At 39.2% G+C, this 25,848-nt stretch overlaps 1 protein-coding gene across 1 annotated transcript in view; it reads left to right on the top strand.

Moving 5' to 3' along the window:
* The window catches only part of shc3 (SHC (Src homology 2 domain containing) transforming protein 3), a 72,414-nt gene extending 46,766 nt beyond the window's left edge, over positions 1–25,648 (top strand). The window contains exons 5-12 of the mRNA XM_084693855.1: positions 19,715–19,768; positions 19,936–19,987; positions 20,223–20,352; positions 20,678–20,831; positions 20,974–21,070; positions 21,194–21,385; positions 22,088–22,383; positions 22,622–25,648. Of these exons, the coding sequence (XP_084549981.1) occupies positions 19,715–19,768; positions 19,936–19,987; positions 20,223–20,352; positions 20,678–20,831; positions 20,974–21,070; positions 21,194–21,385; positions 22,088–22,383; positions 22,622–22,750 (1,104 nt within the window). The 3' untranslated portion in view covers positions 22,751–25,648. The remainder of the gene's footprint in view (positions 1–19,714; positions 19,769–19,935; positions 19,988–20,222; positions 20,353–20,677; positions 20,832–20,973; positions 21,071–21,193; positions 21,386–22,087; positions 22,384–22,621) is intronic.
* Positions 25,649–25,848: the final 200 nt, after the last annotated feature.

Raw genomic sequence — 25,848 nt, 5'->3', positions numbered from 1 at the left:
GCAAATGTCCAGTAATATCTTGATTTTAATTGGTCCATGTTTGATACGTAACGTAGGTGATTACTGGCATAACATATTTACGTGCAAAGGCACAGAAGAGTTGTGCTTTTCGACGTACATGTTGAAGAATACAGGATCGAAGTGTGCATGCGCAACATTTTTCGCTCGTCGTCCGCAACGAATGGACAGTAAAAGCACTGCTTATTCTACCATTTAATTTTATTGTGCGTAACTGCTACATTTGTCATAGTAACATCTGAACAATTGGAATTACATACATATTGCATATATAAATCACAAGAATAATCTGTAAAAATACAAATACAAGTTTATTAAATAAAATGATTTCATTAACCATTTTTACGTTAGAATTTTAGCAGGTTAGGCAGTGCCTACCTTGCCTACCCTGACTGCACGTCACTGCAGTCTCCCTATCTTCCTGGTTCCGTTTATGAAAGCGAAATCTCTTCGCTATAGTGAGGGGTTTTGGAGAGAAATGGGCCTTCAGTTCAGCCACAATGCGCTACGTTCTCGTACCCATAATGCTAAGTAGAACTCGCTTTTCATTGTTTATATTTCGTTTTTATTCATTAGCATTTACAAAGTGATCTCTCATTATACGTGTCCCATTTTTCCACAGTCTCATCGAAGGCATCATGTCCAATGGTACTGGTAGCCGTCATTTTCTTTCGTTCACGTCCTTGCTGTGCTTGCCGTGCTGGCTTTTCCTCTAACTCTCCTTGCTCCACTTCTCAGACATTCCCACCTGCAGAGACTCATTTCCGGGAGGTGGCTCTCCCCCCCCCCCCCCCCCCCCACACAATCGGGACGCATGATGTACCCCCTCAACCAGCACGTACACCCCCCCAACCCCCCCTGGGACGCAAATCAGGACTCGCAGTATGCACCTGTCTGTACCAGAAATGACCATTGGACAGTCTCTCGCTAGCTCTAAATACAAAATCCCCAATTTCCGGGAGATTATATAGCATTTGCGGGCGTCAGGGAGCCGTTATTGAAATGCGGGAGACTTGGGATGTCTGACTTCTGAACTTAAACATGATGAGCTAGACATGCGCCGTTTTGCACGTTAGTGTGGATGTTTCTGTTGTCTATAATTCACTCTAAGCGCGACGTTCTTAGAATTAATTAACAATACCGTTGTCGCCAATTTATGTTCTGTTTGTTATATAATATTATGATACACTAGAGATTAACTGAGTGACACAAGAACGCAGGTAGAGACATGGGTAGCCATTTTAACTCTGCTTTTACTAGCCAGTAGAAGAAAAGTAACAATGCCATAAACCGGTGCAGTAGAGCGCCACCTAATGCTTTGGAATCACAAAGCATGCAATTGACACTATCCATTGCATACATAACACACGTGTTTGACATCCTTTAAAGATGTTGTAAAGCAAATTCCATGATTTGCTTCTCAGTAAATTATATATGTGTGAATAGAGTTCCTGAAAGCATGTGCAAAGTGCAAAAACTTTGTCACACGAAAATGTGAAGTTAGACCGTTGAACAGAACTCTTCCGTTTTCAGCTCAGGTTTTGTATAGGCGGAGCCAAAACCCGAACTATCTACGTCACAGCCAGGGCTGGCCCAAGGCATAAGCGAACTAAGCGGCTGCTTAGGGCCCCATGACCACCAGGGGGACCCCTAAGAGCACTTTAAGTTACAGCTTAATTTTAAAGTCATTATGTTAATGGTAATTATACAAATTTGCAATAAACTCAATATTATGTTTACGGGCTGGCAAGGAAGATAATAGCCTACTACTACTATTTTAATAAATTATCTTGGGGGCCTGGCTTTGTCAGCACTCATACAGCAACAACGTTGTCGATTGTTCAAGAACAGAAAAGATCAGTCGGCAATCGCAATCTGACACGGCAAAAAGCAATGTCACAAAAAAAAAGACATATTCCTCTGGTGCAGAGAAAAGAAAACAGAGGAAGAGAAAAAACAGCAAGATCAAAGTATGTTTGGATGATTAATTTGTTTATAACCATAAACATTTACTGTCTTGAGATACATGCGTCAAGCAAGCCTTCAACGTTAGCTAGAGCTAGCTAGCTATCATTTTAGTGTAACACTTATAATAGCTAGCTAACAAAATATAACAATAGCTTGATCCCCCTCCCCCCCGTTAAAATGTGCATTTATTTTGCTAGTATGCATTCACCTCGGTGGATTTACCTAGGCGAATGCATTCTAGCTAAATACATTTCAAAATAAATGTTGATTGCCATTGAACTTTGCTATAAGGTAGGTTTGCTAACTAGGCTACGTTGTGAGCTAACGTAAAGTGGCTAGTTGACAGTAAAGCTCGCTAACAAAGCTAGTCTAGTGTAGCTTGCATAGATCCGACCCTTTAGGGGTCATTGTTATAATATTTCAATATCACTATGCCTCAATTAGCTAGTTATAGATTAAGAGTTGTGCTTTCAAGTGTACAGATGGCTTGCTGCTGTGTAAAATCATTTATGTTGTTAAATGAATATTCTGATCCGTCTACTATGTACTCATATGAATCTTCCCTAGGAGCACTGTTGAAATATTTTGGAGCTGGGCCACAACCAACGCCTTCTGCCCAGAAGTGCCAGTGCTACAGTTGATAATACAGCAGGTCCGTTTTCAACAATCCCAGATCAGTATATATTGTAGGTATCTAATCAGTTTTGTAAGAAATAAGAAAATACTGTAAGTTATTTGGAGTTGAATATTTTGCACTTTTGCACATTGCTAGTTTAAACCATAAGCTATTAAAGTGGTTAACTTGTGTACAATAGATGCATTGTCTGGTTTATTTAGCTACTTTTCAGTACACCACATTAGGTACACCACTTAGTACTGTAAGACTTTGAATACTTAAAGTTCAAATCATCACATGACCAATCTGGGTTTGCTTCTGTTAAAATTAAAAACTGTATAAGGGTGAAATAAATCAATGTTATCATGTAAGCAACAACTAATAACATTGCTAATTAGTGCATTAGATTAATAGCGTGCAAATAATCAAGCATTAAAAGTAATCAATAATATTTGCGTCACAGGGGGGCCCCTAAATCAATTCTGCTTAAGACCCCATAAAGGCTTGGGCCGGGCCCTGGTCACAGCAACCTATCTACGTCAAATCACAGACAGTTGAATTCTGTTACTCAGCTGGTATGATGCAAAGACAAAGTAATTAACACATAAATCACTCAGAGACTGCAGGTAGGTCGGTTTTGATATCTGCAATTGATTTAGCTAGTGTTGCTGTTGTTGCTAAATTCAATAAATTCGAGGGGGCGGAGCTAGGGATCCTAAGGGCGACACGCCCCCCCAGTCTCAAGCAGAGAAGACTGCTGTTTTTCTCACGATTTCAAAACGTAATTTATAATATGGGTGGATGAAATCAAGCATTCTAATCGGTTGAGAGGGAGTTCCGGGGTGTGCATTATTTAAGCAATAAGGCAGTACTTTATCGCCAATAAAGTATGTATTCCAGGGTGTTGTAAAAAGTGCCCAATGCACTTTTTACATTTACCTTTAAAGTAAATGTAAAAAGGCGTACAGTACTTTATTGCACAATAATGCACACCCCGGAACTTCCTCTCAACCAATCAGAATGCTTGATTTCATCCACCCGTATTATAATGAGCAATAAAGTACTGTACGCCTTTTTACATTTACCTTAAAGGAGAGAGTTCCATATTAGTGCGCACTCAAAATAACTAAAAGGTTGCCAAAGAAAAAGACTGTCTACAAGTACTGGTGTTCAGCAGTTTATTGGTTAGCAAGCTAGACTAGCAACATTCGGCTAAATTTTGAGCAATAATATTTGTTGGAAAAATTGAATATATAACTGTTATCCTGTAATAAGAATGATTCTGTGTTCAGCATTCCTTGCCAGCAGAAAACCCTCTCCCCATATGACTTATAGATGACACTAGGCTTACGTAGACAAACTGATCGAGGTTGACCATTAGTATGCTGGAGGTGCAACAAATGTGTTAACCTTATCTGTGCTGAGTGAATCATATGGTCAAGCCTAGGGTCAGAGAACTCTGTAAGTTTCCAAGTGCACGCGCACTCTGTCTCTGGGATTGATCATATTGACAGCTGATATGCAGGGAAGGAGACTTCTCACCAATAAATAGTCTTACTTGAAGACTTGTGAACCAGACAAACTTTGTAGCACAATGGCGTGTGATGTTTTTGTCTCCTTGTGGGCCGGCCGCAAGTAATAAAGCTTTCTGAAACTTGTTCACCGACTGACAATGCTTGATATATTAATATTTCTGACACAATGGTCCTTCGAGCCGGATTTCAACATCCATTCCACCATCCAGAACCCAAGAACCAAGAACTAAAATTGTGCAGACGTGCATGACAATGGAGAACCTCGCAGCAAAAATGGCTGTTTAAAAAGAGGCCAGTTTTTTTGGGGGGGTGGATGGTGGAAAGGTGACAGAATTCTGGACTAGCTAAGAGGCACAGCTTTCGATGGACAAGGTAAGAATAATTTGTATATATACAGTCGACTTTGTTTTATTTTAGGCCTATGTTGAGAAAAATTCCAGAGTACAGTAGGTAAAGATGCACTCTGTTCCTATATCTGCTAAGACCCGGTGAAAATCCAGTGCAGCTAATATAGGGCGTCATATTTTACTGAGATCGGTATTGGTGTTGTATCTGTGAATTAAGTCATTTTGCTAAAACCTAACATGTGAAGTGAAACCGTGTGCATAATATTGGTGGAGCAAAGTGTTTTGAAAACTGATGCATGAGTAGTACTGGTGACGTAAATATATAATGAAATATATCTGAGTTTGGTGGTATTCAAATACCTAACCAAATGGAAATATTATTGCTAATTCTGTGGGAATGCCATTGAAGTAAATATAACCTGTAAAAGTTCATAGCCAATATTGAGGGAGACTACAGTAAAGAATATAGTCCGTGCAGCACGTAAAATGATGAACCAGTCAGAGAGACTGAGATTGTTAAGGCCTAATTTTATGTTGTTAAGTGCAAAGTGCAAAGGTGATGCATATGTGTTTGATGCTGCTGAGGTTGTTTTGCTGAAATGTATGAGTTTGATGGTGTTAATATTTACCTAATCAAATGGAGTAGTTGAAGACTTGCCCAACCAGAACTCTGATATGTGTAAACATCTCTGACGAGTAATCTTAGGTGCACATGTAGACTTTGGACCAAGTTTTATGTTGTAATTAAAATAGTACTAAGAGCTGATAGAATTGTAAATATCGAGGTTCTATGTAAATATAACCATGGTTAATTGTTTTAAAAGTTGTACAGAGGAAGTGTGAAATGCTTAGAAATAGGGAAACCAAAATTCGGTTTCAATGGTGAAATTGAAGTTTTGTTTGAATTCCGTTTTTTAAGTTAAAGAGTATAGTGTGGAGAATGTGGTCACTTTTGTCTCAAATGTGTCTTAAAGAAGACTGACTTGATTCTAGTGAATTTGCCAGTCTGCTGTCTGTTGAACAAAGTATTTTACAAATTGCTAGGATAGCTTTGGGATCTGAGAGGAAAAGATCCAAGCTGCAACTATGGTAACGACATTTGTAGCTAACAAACTTACAGACAGAATCAACAGCAATGGCGGCGGGTACATGCTAGTAAAGGAATTGTAGCTTGACATCTGATATCCAGGATGAGTAACCGCATGACGCATGCGCAGACTAATTGAGTGATTAAAATGACACAAATTTAGAGAAATAGGCGAATTTGATATTAATTTGGTTTCTTTTTAAAATATGTTACGTGATGAGTATTTTGAAATATTTGCTAACAAAGTTTTTGGTTGTTTGAGTACATTTTACATGAGTTTCAGAAATTCTGAGGAAAGGCGGGGGCTAAAAGTGTCCCGTTACGTTTAAGTTTTACAAAGGTGATCCCAAAGGGTAATTCTCCATAATTATGTGAGTAGGCTATTAATGCTGAAGGATGTGTCCGTTTGGATGAATTCGAAGTTTGGTGGTTAACAAATGCGTGATAAAAATTTGTTGTAATTCCTAGTCAAACAGGGAGGTTTTTTGAAGCCTTTCTGACCAGAACTTGTATTTATAAGCGACATATATGTGTGAAGGTATTCAATAAGAATGCAGAAATTGAACCCCTGGTTTATAAATTGGTTCCAATACAATCGGAAGAGTTATATTAGAGCAAAATTAAGTGAATAGAAGGTAAACGCCAACCATCTGTGTTGTTCAAAGAGAAACAAAAATAAACTGAATATAAAAGTTGGTTCCGGCGCGCTGTTGTTTGATTTGAGTTTGAAAGCGCCCTGTTGAGTTGAGTTCTTCGAGTAAAAGACTAGTAATTGAGAAAGTAAGAAGAGTGATACATGAAACCATATACAAACTACAAAATATTTCATTAAATATTTTCATTTAGGGTTTTTTGTCCGCAAAATTGAGATTTGAAGAATTGTCCGTGCATTACGCATGCTGAGGGCACAATGGCTGGTAAATATAGGAATATTCAAAGGAGTATTCTGTATTACATGCTTTGATAAGACTTTTGAGAAGTTATAGAATAAGGTTTTGTTTTACAGGCTTATGTTACTCTTGTTAAATTGTGAATTTAAAGGTTTAAAAAGAGCGGAGCGTAATATGGCATGAGTGACTTAGGTCTGGGAGCAGTTTTAACCTATCTAAACATGGATTTCATGAAACAAAGTCATGATAACGATAGTTTAAACCAAAGTCAAATATGGGTCAGAGAATTAGTAGAAGGCTAAATTCTGAAATCAAACGGCGAGATTCAGTCAATAATGGCAACCTTTTGTGTTACCGGAAATTACGGGAAGTTTGTGTTAGACAGAAAGGAGGACGAAGGAATGTGTTTTGTTTAAGAGTTTGATTTGAAATGTAACTTTATCTTAAAAAAAAAAAATGGTTACATGAAAGATTGGTTTAGAGTGAACCATAAAAAGTTTATGAAATGAAGCAGGAGAACGTTTTGTGGTTGTGAAGAGATGATTGGTTTAAACACGTTGATGTTCTGAAAAGGGAACTATGCATATGCTTTGAATGTATTGGAAAACATTTTAAGTCAAAATAGTAAAATCTAGGGTTTTTTAGAGTTTTTATGGAGGTATTGGATGCAATTTGGTTATGAAATGAGAAAGAGAAAATAACTAAAATGTATTTTTATTTGGATTTTGATAGTAGAGCCTGACACAACGTTTGGGATGAACAGTTAAGCTGTGATAAGGTTGTATTAATAAATGGTATTAGTGCATAAGGAGGGTTATTATAACCTTTGTTCTGAAATCATTTGACAAGACTCATTAAGTCTGATAGATTGTGGTTATGATGGTTTGTGCTAATTAGCTTGTTTTGGACTGCAGCCAAAGCAGGTTATGAAGTTCTACCTATCTGACCTTTATGGAAAATATAGTTGGAAACATGTTTTGTTAATAGCTACATTGGGAACATTTAGTGGTCTATTTTTTCATTTGAGAAACATACAGTTTAAATTCTGGTTTGGGATAATGACAATGGTTTTTATCATATCTTTGACAAGAAGAGGTGTGATTTGTTAAACAGAGAATCTAAAATGATATAGGTCTTAAACTTAACTGTTTTGAATGAAAGAAAAGATTTTTGGATTGAAAGAAATTAGACTAACAGTTGATTTTGTTTAAAAGGGAACAAAGAAACAGACTTCTAGACATAAGTAATAGGAGTTGAATATCAAATGATGAGGTATTGTCTTGTTATATATGTTTGCTCAACAATGGATAAATAGGGCAATGATCACCTGGAAAGATAATAATTTTGAAGAACTTGTGTTGGTTCTACTAGAACTAGTCCAAATTCCTGAAGAGGTGGATGAAAAAGTTAACCGATTTTATACAAAATGCTAACTAGAAAATAGATATCTTCTGCTAAATTCTGTTCCAGGTGAAGCAGTAAACCAAAGCGTGGATGAGTCAAACCAGAAGATTAGGTATTGATTAAAGTTATTAAAAGAAAGAACTGGTCCAGCCCAGGTGGGAGGGACCATAACAGGTACTACTCACCACACCCACTGCAGTCAAAATAGCAGAGGACACTTTGGAGATTGTGAGCTTGTCACATTGTAAGAAAGTAAGGGAAATCGATACAGGGACAGATTAGTTACTCACCACGGTCTTGAGGCACAAGTCTGCCTACAAAGGGGAGTCATTCTCTTAAAGAAAGGCGCGTCTCAACCTCAGTGAAGAAACCAACGGCAAACAGACATGAGGTGTAGACTAAATAGGACAGTAAGCAGGGGAAAGGTAGAAAAGATGGGTTACCTATTTCCTCTTCCATATTATTGTGAGATCTGTGGTACCATAGGTAGTTACTGTTGCTAATATTCTTAATAGTCTTCCCTTTACTATGGTTTGAAAAGGTGATTGCTCCTGTATGATGCCCCTAGTGGAAACAATAGGACAGATAAAGACAACACCGCTGAGATAAGCAGAACAAACTAGTATTAGGAACTGGATTTACTGACAGAAAATTTGTGGTTGGAATGGATAATGTTTACTGCTCACAAAAAAGAGGGCAGTCCAACTGTCTTGCATGTGCCAAAGCTAGACCTCAACCAGGCACAGTGCTATTCCATCTGAGTGATTAAACAGATTACACAGGAACTAGAAGTTCATACTGATAACATTGATTTTATTTTTCTGGGAATGCTAAAGCAGATGTGGCAGCAAAGAGACAGCCATACAAGATGTCTTAACATTAGGAAATGTGGATGACACTGTCTTGAGAGATATGCAAGAAGTGTCACAAAAATGAGGGGTTATGTAAATTCACAGGAGGAACTTGTGATACTAAAGAATCTATTTCATTATGCTATAATATTGAGCCATGAGATGAATCATGTCTCAACAGGAGGGAGTGTTAACGAAAGTGTTCATAGCATATGGAGTTCCAAACTATCAGAGAAAAAGAAAAAACTTTTTTAGCATACCCGATTTTAGTGAGAACAAGATATGCATGAACTTTATTGAGCTAAAGAAATGTTTTAAAGATTCAGGAATGGACCAACGGCGAGTCAGTTGCTTTCAACTGACCTCTGTGAGAATGTAATTTTAATTACTGTGTAGTCTACTTCTTTTGAAATTCGCAGACAGGAGAAAGATGCTGTCTCAATCTAGTGAAAGGTGCTGACCTAAGGAGACTGGATTGTGGTGACGGATTTGAAAACTTAAAGTCCTGGAAAATTACCCGAGCTGAAGGGGTAATTCTGGCTAGTTTCAGAGATGGCATGGTACACGTAAGTCAAGCGTGCACTGTGTTTGATGACATCAAATTAAGGAAAACTCTGCGCTGTGCCTATAGTACAGTGCGTTGAGGTTGCCGTTAAATCAACTGGACTACATCTTCTACGAGAAGATTACACAATCACCATGTACACAATCATGGCATCCGTTTCAACAAATTGGACTTTGGGAAACAAGGGGAATTGTCTTGGGGATGACATTCCGTTTGTATGTTGAAAAACGTATGAACAATTCTGAATGATGCTATGACTATGGAAGTAAAGATTGACCTATTTCAATGATAACAATGCACATTTTAAATAGATTCAGAAGTAAAGTTTTAATCTTGAGATAGGTTAGAAACCTTTCTGTGGAATAAAATGTAGGTACAAACACTCCTATCATGATGCGTTCTACCAGTTACCTAGAACAGTTATAGACTGTCGGAAGAGGAGATAACAATACTGTTTCATTTGTGACTTAATGAAATATTATTTGGGAGTTGCATTAAAGCTTAATGTTTTGTTTTTGAGAAACCTATTTGTACTACAGAAAGTTGATATTAATTTGAAAAGAAATAGAAATTGAGAACATGTAATGAGATTTTAGGATTTGTGCCAAAGTGATGTGTCTTATCATGCAGAGGTTATAAAAGACTTAGCAGCAGGCTGGAGAAAAATGTCTGTTGACCAAAAGTCCTGACCGCTCTGTAGGAGATCTGATTCGGGGGAGGGTGAGCTTCTTTTGCCATCTATAAAATGGAGATAAGTTTGACTGGGGGAGTACACCTGGAGACAAAATCTGGGGTGACTTAAGGGTTAAACAAGTTTTTGTTTGGTTAAATGATGACTCCCTGACTTGGAGAGAAATGCTTATCACCTAACCTGGAGAGGAAGAGCACAATCAGGGCCTGGTTTCGACTGTCTTAGAAAAATCTGACTGACAGTTTACTGAATGGTTGATGGTTTTAGAGATGACCATGTTGACAACAAGTAGGCATGTTCTGATATTCTGATAATTTCTGTATTGATTTCTTTGTTGCAATGTTTGTTTCTATTTGATTTTGGTGGTGAATGAGATCTGAGATGAAGTCCAGGTCTGCCGGTGAATGCAACAGACGTCAAATGACCATTCTTCTGCGTGATGATGGGTTTTACCCAATACCATGGGCTTCCGTCATGTCCAAGCATTCACACCACTAGACTATAATGCTGTATAGTCTTATTAAATATTACATATTTTTGATTTTTATGAATTGTTTAGATTTTATGTGTTTTTGATTTTATTGGCTGTGTGTAGGCGTGGTTTTGGAATAACACCTTTTATTCAGGATAAACAGGAGGGATATGTTGGAAAAATTGAATATGTAACTGTTATCCTGTAATAAGAATGATTCTGTGTTCAGCATTCCTTGCCAGCAGAGAACCCTCTCCCCACATAACTTATAGATGACACTAGGCTTATGTAGACAAACTGATCAAAGTTGACCATTAGTATGCTAGAGGTGCAATAAATGTGTTAACCTTATCTGTGCTGAGTGAATCATATGGTCAAGCCTAGGGTCAGAGAACTCTGTAAGTTTCCACGTGCACGCGCACTCTGTCTCTGGGATCGATCATATTGACAGCTGATATGCAGGGGAGGAGACTTCTCACCAATAAATAATCTTACTTGAAAACTTGTGAACCAGACAAACTTTGTAGCACAATGGCGTGTGATGTTTTTGTCTCCTTGTGGGCCGGCCGCAAGTAATAAAGCTTTCTTAAACTTGTTCACCGACTGACTGTGCAATGCTTGATAGATTAATATTTCTAACAATATTGCATATATTGTCCCGTGCTATCAGTGCTAACTAGCTGGTCTAGCTACTGCAACGTTGCACGGAAGCTCAGGTCTAGCCATTAGTTGCTAACTAGATATCCCCTTATTTAATTTGAGCTTCGTAGCCACGCAATTACATGACCTGAGGTCTGTAGTACGAATCAAGATCAACATGTTCTGGATTACTTTCAGTTACCCGGCTACGTGAAGCCTTACAATCACGATAAGCGGTGCAACGACGGCGGTTATCAATTCTGTAACTCAAACCAGAGCTTTCCAATCTAAAGACGTGCGCATTCACATAAAGGGGCGGTGTTTGAACCGTATGTCTAATCGCAAATATGGACGAAACAAGGACGCAGGACGAAACAACACGCAGGAGGAGCAGACAATAATCTTACAAACTTTGCCTACTCCTCCTGAGTGAAATATTGTAATACAAGCATATCAGGAATACAAATACAGGCAAAATTCAATAAAGTTGCTGCTGCCAGGCTGGCAGAAAATAGCAGACGCTGTAAATGTGTAAGCTACATGACTTATTGAAGATGTGACTAAATTATACGTGTGCATTCCACAAAGTTAAACTTTTGTTGCTTTATTATTTTACTTGCAACACTGCAGTGGCAAACGATTGTGGGAGCAAATAAAAAATAAATATGAAACCATAATTCAAAACGGTAAGTAGCAGTAAGCAATACTTGTACATATTTTAAGGCCAACAAGTACAAGGCTGAATTGCCTGAATTAGTCCATTTTGTAGGATATTGTATAGCTACAAAAGGCCTATAGAACAATGAAATTGCTTGCAGCCAACAGGAAGAAGAATTGGGGGGGGGGTGGCTCCTCCACAGGACTTCACTCCTGCCGAGGAGCTGGCCCTCTTCAGCTATCAGGGTCACCCCATGATGGAAGGAGTGGAAGGGGGCATTTCTTTAGACCCTGGTGGCAGCAGGTTGGAAGACCAGGCATATGTATGTTTCAAGTAATCAAGTAATGTCACCATGTTTATTCAACAATTATTTATGAATATTGTAGGAGTGAAATGTATTACTGTTCTCTGCAGTGACAGGAAATACAGTGGTGTTGCTGCCACCACCCACTGTCGTCCCACTGTGCCATACAGAGGTAACAGTGAAACTAATAGTCATACGCCAGTATGTATGCCATATGTGGTTGCTGAATATTGATCAAATATACCATTTACTTTCTCAAGTGGAGTTCTTAGATGATCAGGAAACTGAGTCTGCCTGCTCATTTTGGGAGTACACTTTTGAGTTTTATTTACCACTTGCAACACAGATGGTGAGAGTGTGTGAACGTGTGGCTGTGATTGAATTGTTTGTAATGACTTAGTAATGGTGGTGGTCTCAACATAAGACACAAGTTCTTAAAGTGCTCATTTCAAATATGACTCAATTGATTAAATTGCTATGATGTTAAACTCAGCAGGAAGAGGAACTTCTTCCTCCCCCTGAGCCTAGGGCCTCCACTTCAAGGCTAAGACAAAGACACAAAGTATGAGCAATGAACCTTGAAATACAGTAGTCAAATGGACACCTTCAACTTTGTTCAAGTGTGCCTTGGAAAGGGACAATGTTCTTTATTTGTTTCAGGTTGGAGCAGACAATGTGAGGGCCCTGTATAAAAGAACCCTTGAGCTCGATTATAAGAGGCTTTTAATTAAAAAAAAGTCTGGAGACAGAAAAACTGGAATATGAAAAGAGATAGTACATGACTGAATGAACGACACTAAACTTAGTTACACTGACATATTTTTCTGTGTTCCTAGGGAAGGGAGAACGTATTTGTTACACTTTTACGTTTCGGTCTTTTATACCTTTTTGTGGCTTTCAAGTTGTGCCTTTTGAATCTTTTCTGGGGGTTTTCACCACTTATCTCTTTCAATGTCCTATTTATTATTTTGGAAAAATGCTTTAAAAGTGAATGAAACGTCAAAATTCAATGAAAGTAGTGAAATGAGCATTTATGAATCACTTGTGAAGAGCTGTGATACCCATTGTTCTTTTTGGTTTGAAAGGTGTTGGTTGAAAGAAACCCCAATTTATGATATGTAAATTATTGTAAAATGGGTCAAAGCAACCCAAGCCCCTGAAGTGTTTCTATAGGTGGCACCTATTGTTTTTGTTAGTTTTATTATTATTATTATTATTATTAGGAGCCAAGCAGCAGCGAAGCTCCTGTGGCACCTATTGTTTTTGTTAGTTTTATTATTATTATTAGGGGCCAAGTGGCTCCTGTTGTTTTTGTTAGTTTTATTAGGGGCCAAGCAGCAGCGAAGCTGCTGTGGCACCTATTATTTTTGTTAGTTTTATCATTATTATTATTATTATACTTAGGACTAGGAGCCTATGGCAGCCCATAGAACCGATTGGTGAAAAGTTTCGAATTTTGGCACGCTGATTGGGAACAGTCTCCTGATTATCATCACCAAGTTTCATGTCAATCCCTGAAGCTCATCTTCCTCCCAATCACCTTGATACGTCAAAATATGACTGAATTACAGCTGTTTATACTTGGGTCAAATCTGACAACGTACGCCACGGGAGAAACCTCTTCCTTTTTTTAATATAGTAACCAAACACAGCATTTCCCAGCAGCGAGAAGTCGTCAAAGTTGGAAGTGCGTTTACGCCCATAACTTTGGAACCATGAGACCGTTTTTCTTAAGTGAGGTTTCATTCGATTCCGTAGATGCAGATGATTCGATTGAACCCTGTGACGTAATTGTCGTCATGATGGTTTTTACGTCATTTGTATTTTAAGAAATGCCAACTTTTTCGAACTAGTCCTAGGCCGGTGCTCCGATTTTCATGAAAATTGCAACAGATCATCTTCAGACCATGCCGACTAAAAGTTATCAAAAGTTTATCGATGAGCCAAATCGTTCACGAGTAACGCGCAAACGGTTTTGACAAGGAGCACGCCAAAGTGGAAGTGAGGCCTTGTCTCTGCGATGGTTTACCGTATGGAGTCGAAACTTTGATAATGTCATCACGAGCATGTCATGTAATCATCTTCCTACCAGAATCACCTTGATATGTCAAAATATGACTGAATTACAGCTGTTTATTCTTGGGTCAAATGTGACAAAGCTCGCCACGGGAGAAACGGCTTCCTTTTTTTTATAATGTAACCAAACACAGCATTTTCCAGCAGCGAGAATAGCTCACTGAGACAAGACGTGCTGCTTCGGAACGCAAGGGCGTAGGAATGAATCCAGCCACAATCTTCAAGCATGTGGCGACACTGGATTATCTGTTTAGTGAAACCAGGTATGCCACAGTAGTGGTCTAGCAGTATAATCATAATGGTAACAATAACATTTCATTGTCAGGGGATTTATATTTATACTTAGGACTAGGAGTCTATGGCAGCCCACAGAACAGATTGGTGCAGCGTTTTGAAATTTGGCACACTGATTTGGAACGGTCTCCTGATTATCGTCAGCAAAGTTTCGTGTCGATCCCTGAAGCTCTATAGCGCCACCAAGGAGTCAAAGTTGGAGGTGCGTTTACGCCCACAACTTTTGAACTGTGATACCGTTTTTTTTATTGAGGTATCATTGGATTCCATGGATGCAGACGATTCGATTGAACCCTGTGACGTCATTGTCGTCATGATGGTTTTTACGTCATTTGTATTTTAAGAAATGCCAACTTTTTCGAACTAGTCCTAGGCCGGTGCTCCGATTTTCATGAAAATTGCAACAGATCATCTTCAGACCATGCCGACTAAAAGTTATCAAAAGTTTATCGATGAGTCAAACCGTTCACAAGTAACGCGCAAACAATTTTGACAAAGAGCACGCCACAGCGGACGTGAGGCCTTGTCTCTGCGACGGTTTACGGTATGGAGACGAAACTTTGATAATGTAATCACAAGCATGTCATCTAATCATGTTCCTAACACAATCACCTTGATATGTCAAAATATGACTGAATTACAGCTGTTTATTCTTGGGTCAAATCTGACAAAGCTCGCCACGGGAGAAACAGCTTCCTTTTTTAAATAAAATAACCAAACACAGTATATCCCAGCAGCCAGAATAGCTCATTGGGATAAGATGTGTTCCTCTGAATTGCAAGGTCGTAAGATCGAATCCAGCCACAGTCATCGAGCATGGTCGTAATATCGAATCCAGCCACAGTCATCGAGCATATCGTGACACTGGATAATCTGTTTAGCGACGCCACAGTAGCTGTCTAGCAGTATAATTGTAATAGTAACAATAACGTTTCATTGTCATGGGATTTATAGTCAAGAAGAAGTGGATTTATTGTGCTTTGTAGATACAACGCTGCTACATCTAACCAATGCATTTTGTCTCAAAATGACATGACTGTGTTTTATGATTTGTTTCTTTAGCTACTGAATTTCCATATGGAATGCTGCTTGGCCCCTTCATTGCTGCTTGCAGCTATATTTAGGGTTCCTCCGTCAGGAGGACCCTATTGTGTTTGTTGGTATTATTATTATTATTATTATTATTCTAGTAATTTATCTCATGAACACATTGGTAAAAAGTTTTGAAATTTGGCATATTGATACAACATGCCACAGCTACGGCCCAAACACAGACTGGCCCACATCAGATCATAGGGGGCGCCACAGGCGACGCCCAAACGTCCGATTTTCTAAGTGATACCATTTCCACCCCATTGCTCAAATTCTTCTGAAACTTGGTGTGCATGCCTTATTTCTCATGGCGAACAAAAAAGCCTCAGGGAGCCGTAAGGTCCGCCTGATCGTTTTTCCTGTACAGTGATAATTTGGGAAAACCTTCAAAATTCCTCTTCTCTTGAACCAAAGGTCTAATTAACTTGAGATTTTGTACAGATATGTATCATTGACGTATTTAAAAACGTTACGTATAGCAATTGAATAAAATACTAAATAGCTGAAAGGGGTGTATTTATGGAAATTTCCACATTGCCTCAATATGTTTGTGTCACTAAATCACATTTTGAATGATGGGTTTTCAAACCTAATAGGCTTTAAGGTGACACGCCCATGAAGTACCATAAACAATTTCACCTTGATAAGTCAAAATATGACTGAATTACAGCTGTTTGAACTTGGACCAAATCTGACAATGCTTGCCTTTGGAGAAACAGCTTTTTTTTGTTCAGTAACTGAACATGCCAATACTCAACACTGAGAATAGCTCAACGAGCTGGAACGGTGACCTGCTAAGTATAAGGTCGTAGGTTTAAATCCAGCAACACTGAATCTGTCTTAAATTTGAATATATGTTTAGTTAAACAGGATGACATCGTTCTGAAGTACCATGCGCAATTTCACCTTGATATGTCAAAAAATCATTGAATTACAGCTGTTTAAGCTTTGGCTGAATCGAACAAGCCATGCTACAGGATATACATCTTTGGGGGGGGACAGAAACTGATCTGAATTTCTCAGCCTTGCGGGTAGCTCAATGGATTGAAGCGTTTTACTGCAAAGCGTAATGCCACAGGTTCGATTCCAGCCACAGTCTTTTTGCCTGTCATAATTTTGATTACTTGTTTAGTTAAACAGGCAGACATCATTCTGAAATACCATGCACAATTTCATGCAATTTAACCTTGAAATGTCAAACTTTTCTTAACCTTTGTCCCAAAGCTGACAAAAAACTAATACTCATATCACGCAGTCGGAGCACAGCCAGATAATCAGCGTCAGCACCCTTGGGTACCCAGCATGCAGTGCGGCATGTCCAAAAATGCAAAGACTTGTGGAAAATAGTTTGGTTACAACAGCCTTGCGAGGGATTTCACTTGTTGTGTTTGTTCATTTAGATGTTTGTAATGTTTTTGTTGGTTAGTTAATATAATCTTGTTGGTCACCCTGATTGTGTATGCTGTATAGTTTAATGGGACTAGAGAGTCGGCTGCTAAGCCGCTACAGGCTCTTCTTGCAAGAAGCTGAAAATGAATGCTGTCTTGCCCAGTTGACCACATGATTTCAGTTAGTTGTGCATTGACTGAGAATCTGGAATCAATGGTGGCCAAACATGAAGTTGTTTTGCTCTCTTGTTGTCAAAAGTCTCGATCTTCTGCAGTGTATATGTTGTATGTATAATATTTTGTGGAGGAACCCGCATCGCTGCTTGCAGCTATATTTATTATTATTATACTTAGGACTAGGAGTCTATGGCATCCCATAGAACCGATTGGTGCGAAGTTTTGAAATTTGGCACACTGATTTGGAACGGTCTCCTGATTATCGTCACCAAGTTTCATGTTGATCCCTGAAGCACTATAGCGCCACCAAGGGGTCAAAGTTGGAAGTGTGTTTACGCCCTCAACTTTTGAACCGTAAGACGTAAGTAAACCGTAAGTTTTCTTAATTGAGGTATCATTGGATTCCTTGGATGCAGACTTGACTGAACCCTGTGACGTCATCTTCGTCAGGATTGTTTTTCCGTCATTTGTGTTGTACGAAAAGCTAACTTTTTCAAACTCCTCATAGGCGGTTGCTCCGATTTTCATTAAAATCGTAACAGATCATCTTCAGACCATGCTCACAAAAAGTTATTGAAATTGTATCGATAAGTCAAACCGTTCACAAGTAACGCGCCAACGATTTTGACAAGGAGCATGCCAAAGCGGACAAGAGGCCTTGTCTCTGCGACAGACAAGACTGTTGCTGCATGCAGCTATATTTATTATTGGCGGTCAAGCGGCGAAGCCATTTAAGTGTTTCTACCTTTTCTTCTTCTTATTGGGGTGTGCTTGCCTTCGGCTATGACGTCCATTTCCGGTTATATAGATTTTCCGGTTTTATCGAAAACCTTTGAAAGCCTACTCCTCCTACAATTGTATTTCCAATCTTCCCCAGAATGGACATACATCATCGTCAGAGAAACCTTCACTCAGGCATTACTTTCATATCTGTTTTCAAAACCGTTTGTCTGGTATAGCCAATCAAAATCGTCAACAAAGCAACCACACAGGAATTTGGATCAAATCTCAGCAAATCTCTGAGATATCAAGACCAAACTTGGTATATCGGTGGAATACACTACAACATTTTACCATGTTCAAAGGCAACTTCATATCTCTAAAAAGGATTGATATAAAGGGAATCTAATTTATCGCTAACACTAAAATAATGCTTTACACATCCGCCGGTCCAAAACTTCCATACTCTGATTCAATCAAAAGTTCACATGAAGACTCTTGAGAATGTTTATTATGAATGTTTATTAAGATGAAAAGTAGATAAAAAGTTATAAAAATCCTGAAACATTGATACTATAGGCCAAGAGTAACTACCACACCACAAATGGCCCACCACTCCCCATAGGTGATGCTACAGGCCACGCCTTGATGCACAAAGATACAAGGCTTTTTGGAATGGGTAGGCTCACCAAGCCATCCATGCTCTGGTTCAACAGGATCAGAATGTGCAAATCGTTTTTTATAATCATTATTCTCATAATGTCAGTGTAACTGACAATTCCGCACAAGCCTTTAAATAAAAGTACATGGGGAGAGAACTACCAGTTGCTACCATACATAATTCTCTGCATCCATTTCTGAGGCAGCAGTCAGTCTCTTCATCATCTTAATCATCATCATCATCCTTTAATGAAAGCATTCTGTTGGGGGAAACCGCTACTACAAGTTGAAATAGGCACCAATTGATATTTACTTTGTATCATGTTGAATATGATTAAAACCAAGGTGACGTCGAGGCTACTATCACAAGCGTAGAGCCTAAGCAAAATATGTCTTACCTGTTCGTGGTATATTATTATATTTAATATAACATTGAACATGCTATTTTATTAAGTCCATCATTTTTTCTTATGTAATATTAACAGACAGTGGGGTTACATTTTCAATGTATGGACTGGCTATTACATTCAAATGTATGCATTGAGCAGTTCGTCTCCCACGCCAATTGTATACGCTGCTACAGCCGTGTTGCTTTTTTTCCGGAATATGTGCTCAGATTGACCATAAACACAAATAAAATTTATGTCTGAAGTGTGGTGGAGTAGGACGTTTTTTGTCGCCGGGTGCCAAGGTGGATCCTAGTATCGGAGCTCCATTGATGTTGGATTTTAGTAGTTCTCATGCCCGCGCTCAACTCAGAGTTGACGTACTCCGAGTTGAGTCAACAAATTCAAATCAGCTTTTCTTGAACCGAGTTTTCGGAAATTCCCATTTTAGAGTAACTAAACTCAGAGTTCAGGGTTAAGCTCAGACTTTGTTAAACCTGCTACCTGGAATACCCCCCTTGTGTTTTGTTTAGCTTTTTGGTAGAGGGGGTTAAGTGTTGTTGGATTGTAGGCTGTTGCACATGAGGAGCACACAGCTGCAGCAGCACTTCAGGTTCGCTAGCTTGCTCAGTTCACCTTGCTGATTTGAGCAAATTTTAATTGAAGCTTTAACCTGCTAATATGTAATAAAAAACTATCAGGGGGAGGATGCTTCCCATTTAGATCACTTAAATTATTGTTTGCTATCATGATGTGGAGAGACCTTCAGTATAACAAAACATGTTACACATCCTAGCTTTAAGTCAGACAGTCAACATGTGTCCGGGAAGCTTCTAGTTTTCAAATTGGTTGTGTTTGTTTTTTGTTTGTTGATAGATCATTGCCAATCACCATATGCAGTCCATTTCCTTTGCATCAGGGGGAGATCCAGTAAGTGACAGTAGAGTGTTCTCTAAATTGACTGCATGAGCTTCTGTATAAATGGTGTAATAGTCATAATTGGAAAGCCACTTTATATCTGCATGCTATCACTTGTCAGATGGATTCTGACCTAGTGTAGTGCCAGTGTGATATTGTTTTGTTGTTGCCCCCTTTAGGACACAACAGATTTTGTTGCATATGTGGCAAAAGACCCTGTGAACCGAAGGGGTAAGGAGATTTCCTCTTTGTTCTTGTTCTTGTCCTTTCAGAGAATGTTTCATTCAGAAACAACAAACCAAATGTTTTTGGGGGAGGTGTGTGTCTGTGTGTGTGTGTGTGTATGAGTCTGTGTATGTAGTGGGGGGTGGTTGTGGGAGTATCAGCACCTACTGGGACATCTTGGCAATTAGCACGTGTTGAACCAATACTGAACAGCCGACACCTGGCACATTCCCTCGTCTAGCGTGTCACATCCTGGAGTGTTCTGATAGGCTGGCCCAGGATGTCATCAGCACAATTGGCCAAGCCTTTGACCTTCGCTTCCAGCAATACCTCCAGTGTCCCTCCAACAAGCTTTCACCCATGCATGACAGGTGAGATCAGCTGTAGACATTTAGGCAGGCAATATGTATGTTCATGTGGTTGATTTTTTCTATTTTCCATATAAATGAAGGAAGCAGAGGGTTAAGTAGAACAGGGTCACAATTAGTCAGCTACTGTACTCTGAGTGACTGGGGTATTTATGTCGTTATTTTTCAGTAATCTTTGACAATTCCTATGTTTTTTGTGCGTCACTGTTTGCGTATGTGTATCTCTGCCCTGTGTGTATCCATCTGTGTATGTGTGTGTACGCCCCTGCCCCTGTGTGTATATGTTCCTGCCTGTGTGTTTGTGCATTCATGCCTGTGTATGTACCAGGGTCCTGAACATGGATGACTCGCCTTGGACAGAGGAAGAGGAAGAGCCAGCCGAGCACCCCTATTACAACAACATCCCTGGGAAGATGCCACCCACTGGAGGCTTCATTGACACCCGGCTGACCAATCAGATAGCAGGACAGGACGGCAACCAGGTAAGATAAACACAAAGGATGGGATCTTGTCAAAAACATGTTTACATTCAAAAGATGAGGGAATTGCAAATCCTACATGTAAATGTACAATAGTCCATAACATTTTAAGAATAAAGACTAAATTGATGTCTGTGCTTGTTAGATGGGTCCAGGTGCAATGGTAGACCAGACATACTACCAGGGCCGACACTGTGGGGAGAACCGGGGGGAAGAAAGGAGGTCTATATTCATACAACAGGGTAATAAGACAATCTATCTCTTGAACATAACAGAGGTGGTTGGGTAACCAGAAACCTCCCCTCTGACCTTGACTTGTGCTAGTCCGTTTAACCTTCCATTGCACATCATCTACCCGTGTCCAGGGTCATGTGACATGTACAGTCTACCAGAGGGGAAGAGTCAAGTACCAGAAATGGGTGATGGGCCAACGTACATCAACACACAGCAGATCGACTCCCAAGTTCAGGCGGCACTGCAGGCCAAGGCGGAGGGCATGGCAGGGGGCACCCCGAGCACAGCCAAAGACAGTTCCAGGAAAGACCTGTTCGATATGAGTAAGAGAACAAGTAGTTCTATCTGTTCATTTACTAACCTTCCAGGGCCTTTTCACAAACACACTCAGAGCATGCACCGGGTATAAAACATTCAGTTCAGTCAAGATGTGATTGATTTCACCATTTATTCATATACATGAAAAATAAGTTAAACATTGGCGGAATGGATGTACATGGGAAAGCGTTCCCTGCCTTCACTGCGGCATGCATGACATGAGGCAGGGAGCAACAAGTTAAATCCCCCACGGGGACAACATGGGGGAGAAGAGGAGGGTGGTGGGTGGCAGCAGCGCAGAACACAAAGGTAATCGAGGATGCGTGTGCGATGACTTTATAGCGCCGCCTATCAAGCTAAGCCTATGGGTTAAGAACACGGCGATGGGTGATATGACGCACGCTGCCCGAGTGCCATGCCTGAACTTGCTTTGCTCATGTGTTGTCTTACAGGAAGTGTTAATTATAGAGGCACGCTCGGTTATTCTGTTCCTACATTGGGTCTTGATCCTGCTATTTTGGTGTAATATTACCATGTCAGATGTAGGACAAAAAGGAAATGGTTGAATAAAGACATGGTGCATAGCGTTTCGTGCATAGCCCCCTCTGTTTAACTTTTTGGACATTCAAAGTGTTCACTCTAGCATAGTCTATTTGATCATATCCTTCCCTTTGTCCTCTCTCTCTATCACCCAACCTCCCTTCAAGAGCCTTTTGAGGATGCCATTCTAACCCAGTCTCAGACCCCCACCCTGCACAAGACCACATCTGTTGACAACTCCAGCCCACTGCTGGTGCGTTCGGCAGCCTTCCGGGCCCAGGAGGAGCTGGAGGGTCAGGTGTGGTACCACGGGGAAATGAGCCGGCGCCAGGCTGAAAAGCTTCTGTGCGAGGATGGAGACTTCCTGGTGCGGAAGAGCACCACCAATCCTGGCTCCTATGTCCTGACAGGCATGCACAATTGTCTGGTCAAACACCTGCTGCTGGTCGACCCAGAGGGCACGGTAGGACAGAGGGGAGGAGGACAAAAAATGGAGGAAGGGAAAGGGGAAGATAAGATTAAAGAATTGGTGGAAAATGTGAAAGATTGAGCAAGTGAGAGTGTGATATAAGAATGTTTATATTTTTTTATTCCACAAATATGAAAGGGTAAAATATATATAATTCCAAAAATGTAAAATGTTAACCAGCCTCTGAAATTACACCGCAATAAACACAAATAATTCTCCCCCTTTTCAAAAGGTACGGACGAAAGATCACATATTTGATAGCATCAGCCATCTGATTGGCCATCACCGTGACAACAGCCTGCCCATAGTGTCTGCCGGAAGTGAACTGTGCCTGAAGGAGCCAGTGGGAAGAAAACAGTGACTTGCAATGCCAGATGGGTACTGTAGGAGACACTGCAAGCCTCCCTTCAACCTGAAACTTGAAGATAATATAGAGAATATACTATTGTTTCAAGGTTCCTTGCGATGACAGTATCTTGGAATAGGTGTGTGTGCACTGGAGCACTTGAGGAAGATTGCCGATTTTTAGAACTGTTTTTATTTTGTTGTGATGATTGAAATGCTATATTTTTGAGAAGACATATAAGTGCATTTGGACATATATGTTGATTTGGTGTCCTAAAACAAAAAGGACAACCTTCAGTAGTTTAGATCAAGAGCAAATCGACCTCAAGGAGGGGTATTAAAAAATATTTTAGAATAAATCCCAAACTTTTGTTTTGTCTATCAAGCACAACCAGGTCATTGGTTAAAGTTAAAGGAGAAAAAAACTACAGTTGGATAAAATGCTATTTATATAGAACTATTTTAGGGAGTTTTCCCACAGCTAGCGTTACAACTGACCAGGTCTGTATTGATTTTGCTTTTATTGGGAAAGACGTGAATGTGTTTGCTTTGCAGTAGTCCCGATGTGCTAGGGTCACGGCCACCTCCCATAGTGCTGTCAACATGGCTTTAAAGGTACATTAAAAATGTTCATGAAGTACTTTTGTGCCACAGCGGTCGCATGACGTTGAAATCAACTGTACTTGTGAAACATTGTTTGTAGACCTTGATGCCCTTTTCGGAGAGGTGCGTGTGTATGCTCACTCTGTAAAATATTTATGCTTTTCAAAACAATATTTCTTAATTGATACTTCTAAATCCTTTTAACTGGGTGTGTAGTGAATTCGTTTTTGAGGCTTGAATCATGCAATGGATATTAAGACATTGTTTATGCTAGTTTTTCTGGCTTTGTTGACTTCAAAAGTATTTGATGAATGGTCACAAATTAATTGCACAGAACTTTAGATTATCTGTGTTAGTTGTATAAGAACAATTCACCATGTGTTGAAAACATAATCACTGAAGAGGAGTTATAAAAAATCCTTTTAATTTTACATAGAGCACCCTTTATTGGATTTGTAAAAAACACACTAAAACACAAAAAAGATCACTTAATGGTACAACAGTTATGAATTATGAATATTCACACCTCAATGGTGGATCTCCTATCTTTGATTGTCACCACTGAGGGCCATCACTGAGGAACTATTAAAGGGTCTATGTTACTGTTGGACTGCCTGAAATATTCTGGATATCAGTCGCTGTGTTAAGATTACTCCTACAGTTGCTTATTTTGTTATATAGCTTGACACAAAATTTACCTTATAGAAATACGGTTTTGAATAATAGTTGTTCAGACCTTTGTTAAGACCTCAATTTCCAGTTATTGATACAGGGTAGCTAGAACAGTAGTCACTGTAGAATTTGCTTAGTTACAATGACTAACTTGATAGCACTTGTATTATTGTGATACTTGTAATACAGAGGCTAAATGTTTTGAATCTCTCCACCTTGCCGTCATTATTGGACAACAAAATTCTCAAACCATTATCAAACATGCTATTGATGTGTCGGGCCTATACAACTGAACCAAATTCAGTCAGTTTTCAATTACTTTGACAAGACAATTGTAATGTATCTTAGTGTACCTGTATTTTGCTGCAAGAAAAAGTAAACATGCATATAGTTCTCACAATATACTGTTTCTAGTTAAAAAAAGGGTCTGTAATATTGTAAGATCACCATTTCACATCCTCCAAGAACCACTTGATAATTAGAACTATTGTCCTTTGTGACAAAATATAAACTGTGCACTTTGTTGAGAATTGACCTGTAGTCCCTCCTCCCTAACAGTTGTATTACTGAGTACTTAATTGAAGTTACTAGCTGTATATTTGGAACTGCTATCAATCGCTGGTTACTTCCAACCTCACTTGCAATCTAACAAGGCTTTATGTCAGACTTACTGTAAATTACTACTTACTGTTTTTAGATCAAGTAATTTGACTTCACAGTAATTTTACAACTGAGGATTCACCTTGGTTAGAACCCCCTTTTACATCGACCTAGGTAAATCTTGGTTGAACTGAACTCTTGTCCGTTTTACACTTGTGAATCTATGTTACATTGCTGACTTAATATTTTATACACACATTCCGAAACTGCGATTTAGCAAGTGACACCATCAAAACACAATTCTACTTAATTTAAAATGGCTGATTCGTTTTTCTCTTTTACTGCTGTTTGTTGAGTAGAGAATACCAATGGGTTGAGTGTGGGTTGATATGATGACATTATTACTCTGGGGTACATTTCCAAGAGAAGTCAACCACCATGAACTTTGCTGAAGTACCGTTGACTCTTCCTTATGTCAGGAGGAATTAAAATACACTTTACCATTTTCAACGCTGATAGACCTACTGTTGATTTCAGAAAATCACCATCCTCCTGTGTGTTAAGGTGTTGTATTATTGAGTCTAGCTTTAACATCAAGTACAACACCAACAGTTATTTGTTGATTCGCTACTGTGCATCAAATTAACTGATGTATTATGAGTTGCACGGGGTATACATTTCAGAGTACACTCAACATCCATGTGAGGTCAAATAGATTTCTGTTTATGAAAATGTGCCTTTTATTTTTTACCAATGTTGTTTTCTTCAAAGTGCAATCCTGAACTTTCATGGGGCATGCCCGTACTTTCACTAGAGGTTGTGTTTTGCTCTGCTGTGCATTGGTGCTTGAGATTCAAGATTTTCTCTATATATGGTTTCCAAATTCTAAATATGAATTTTTGTCAGAGGGATCACCAAAAAAATACTATTTTGGAACTAGTAAAAACTTTCAAACAAAGAATTGAGTCAAAACAATGTTTACAGTTTTAATATTTGGTTGTATGAGTTATCATCATTCTGTATGACTGTTGGCAATAAAACCGTGAATGTGTATTATTTCTTACCTTTCAATGTCTTTTGCACATCATGTTAAAATGTATTTTTTGCAGTTCTCCAAGGTAATGTTATTCCAAACCAGCAGTACCTCCACCAGTAGAGGTCGCGTTTTACATCTAAAAACAGTAATGATATTAACAAATAAATTAAACAATACACAGGCAATTTAGTGATATTCCCGCA

Source organism: Hypomesus nipponensis, chromosome 27 (assembly GCF_054491055.1).
Source record: "Hypomesus nipponensis isolate SF chromosome 27, ASM5449105v1, whole genome shotgun sequence".
NCBI lineage: Eukaryota > Metazoa > Chordata > Actinopteri > Osmeriformes > Osmeridae > Hypomesus > Hypomesus nipponensis.
The sequence above is the reverse complement of the archived record's forward strand: the minus strand, read 5'-3'. Positions and strand labels throughout refer to the sequence as shown.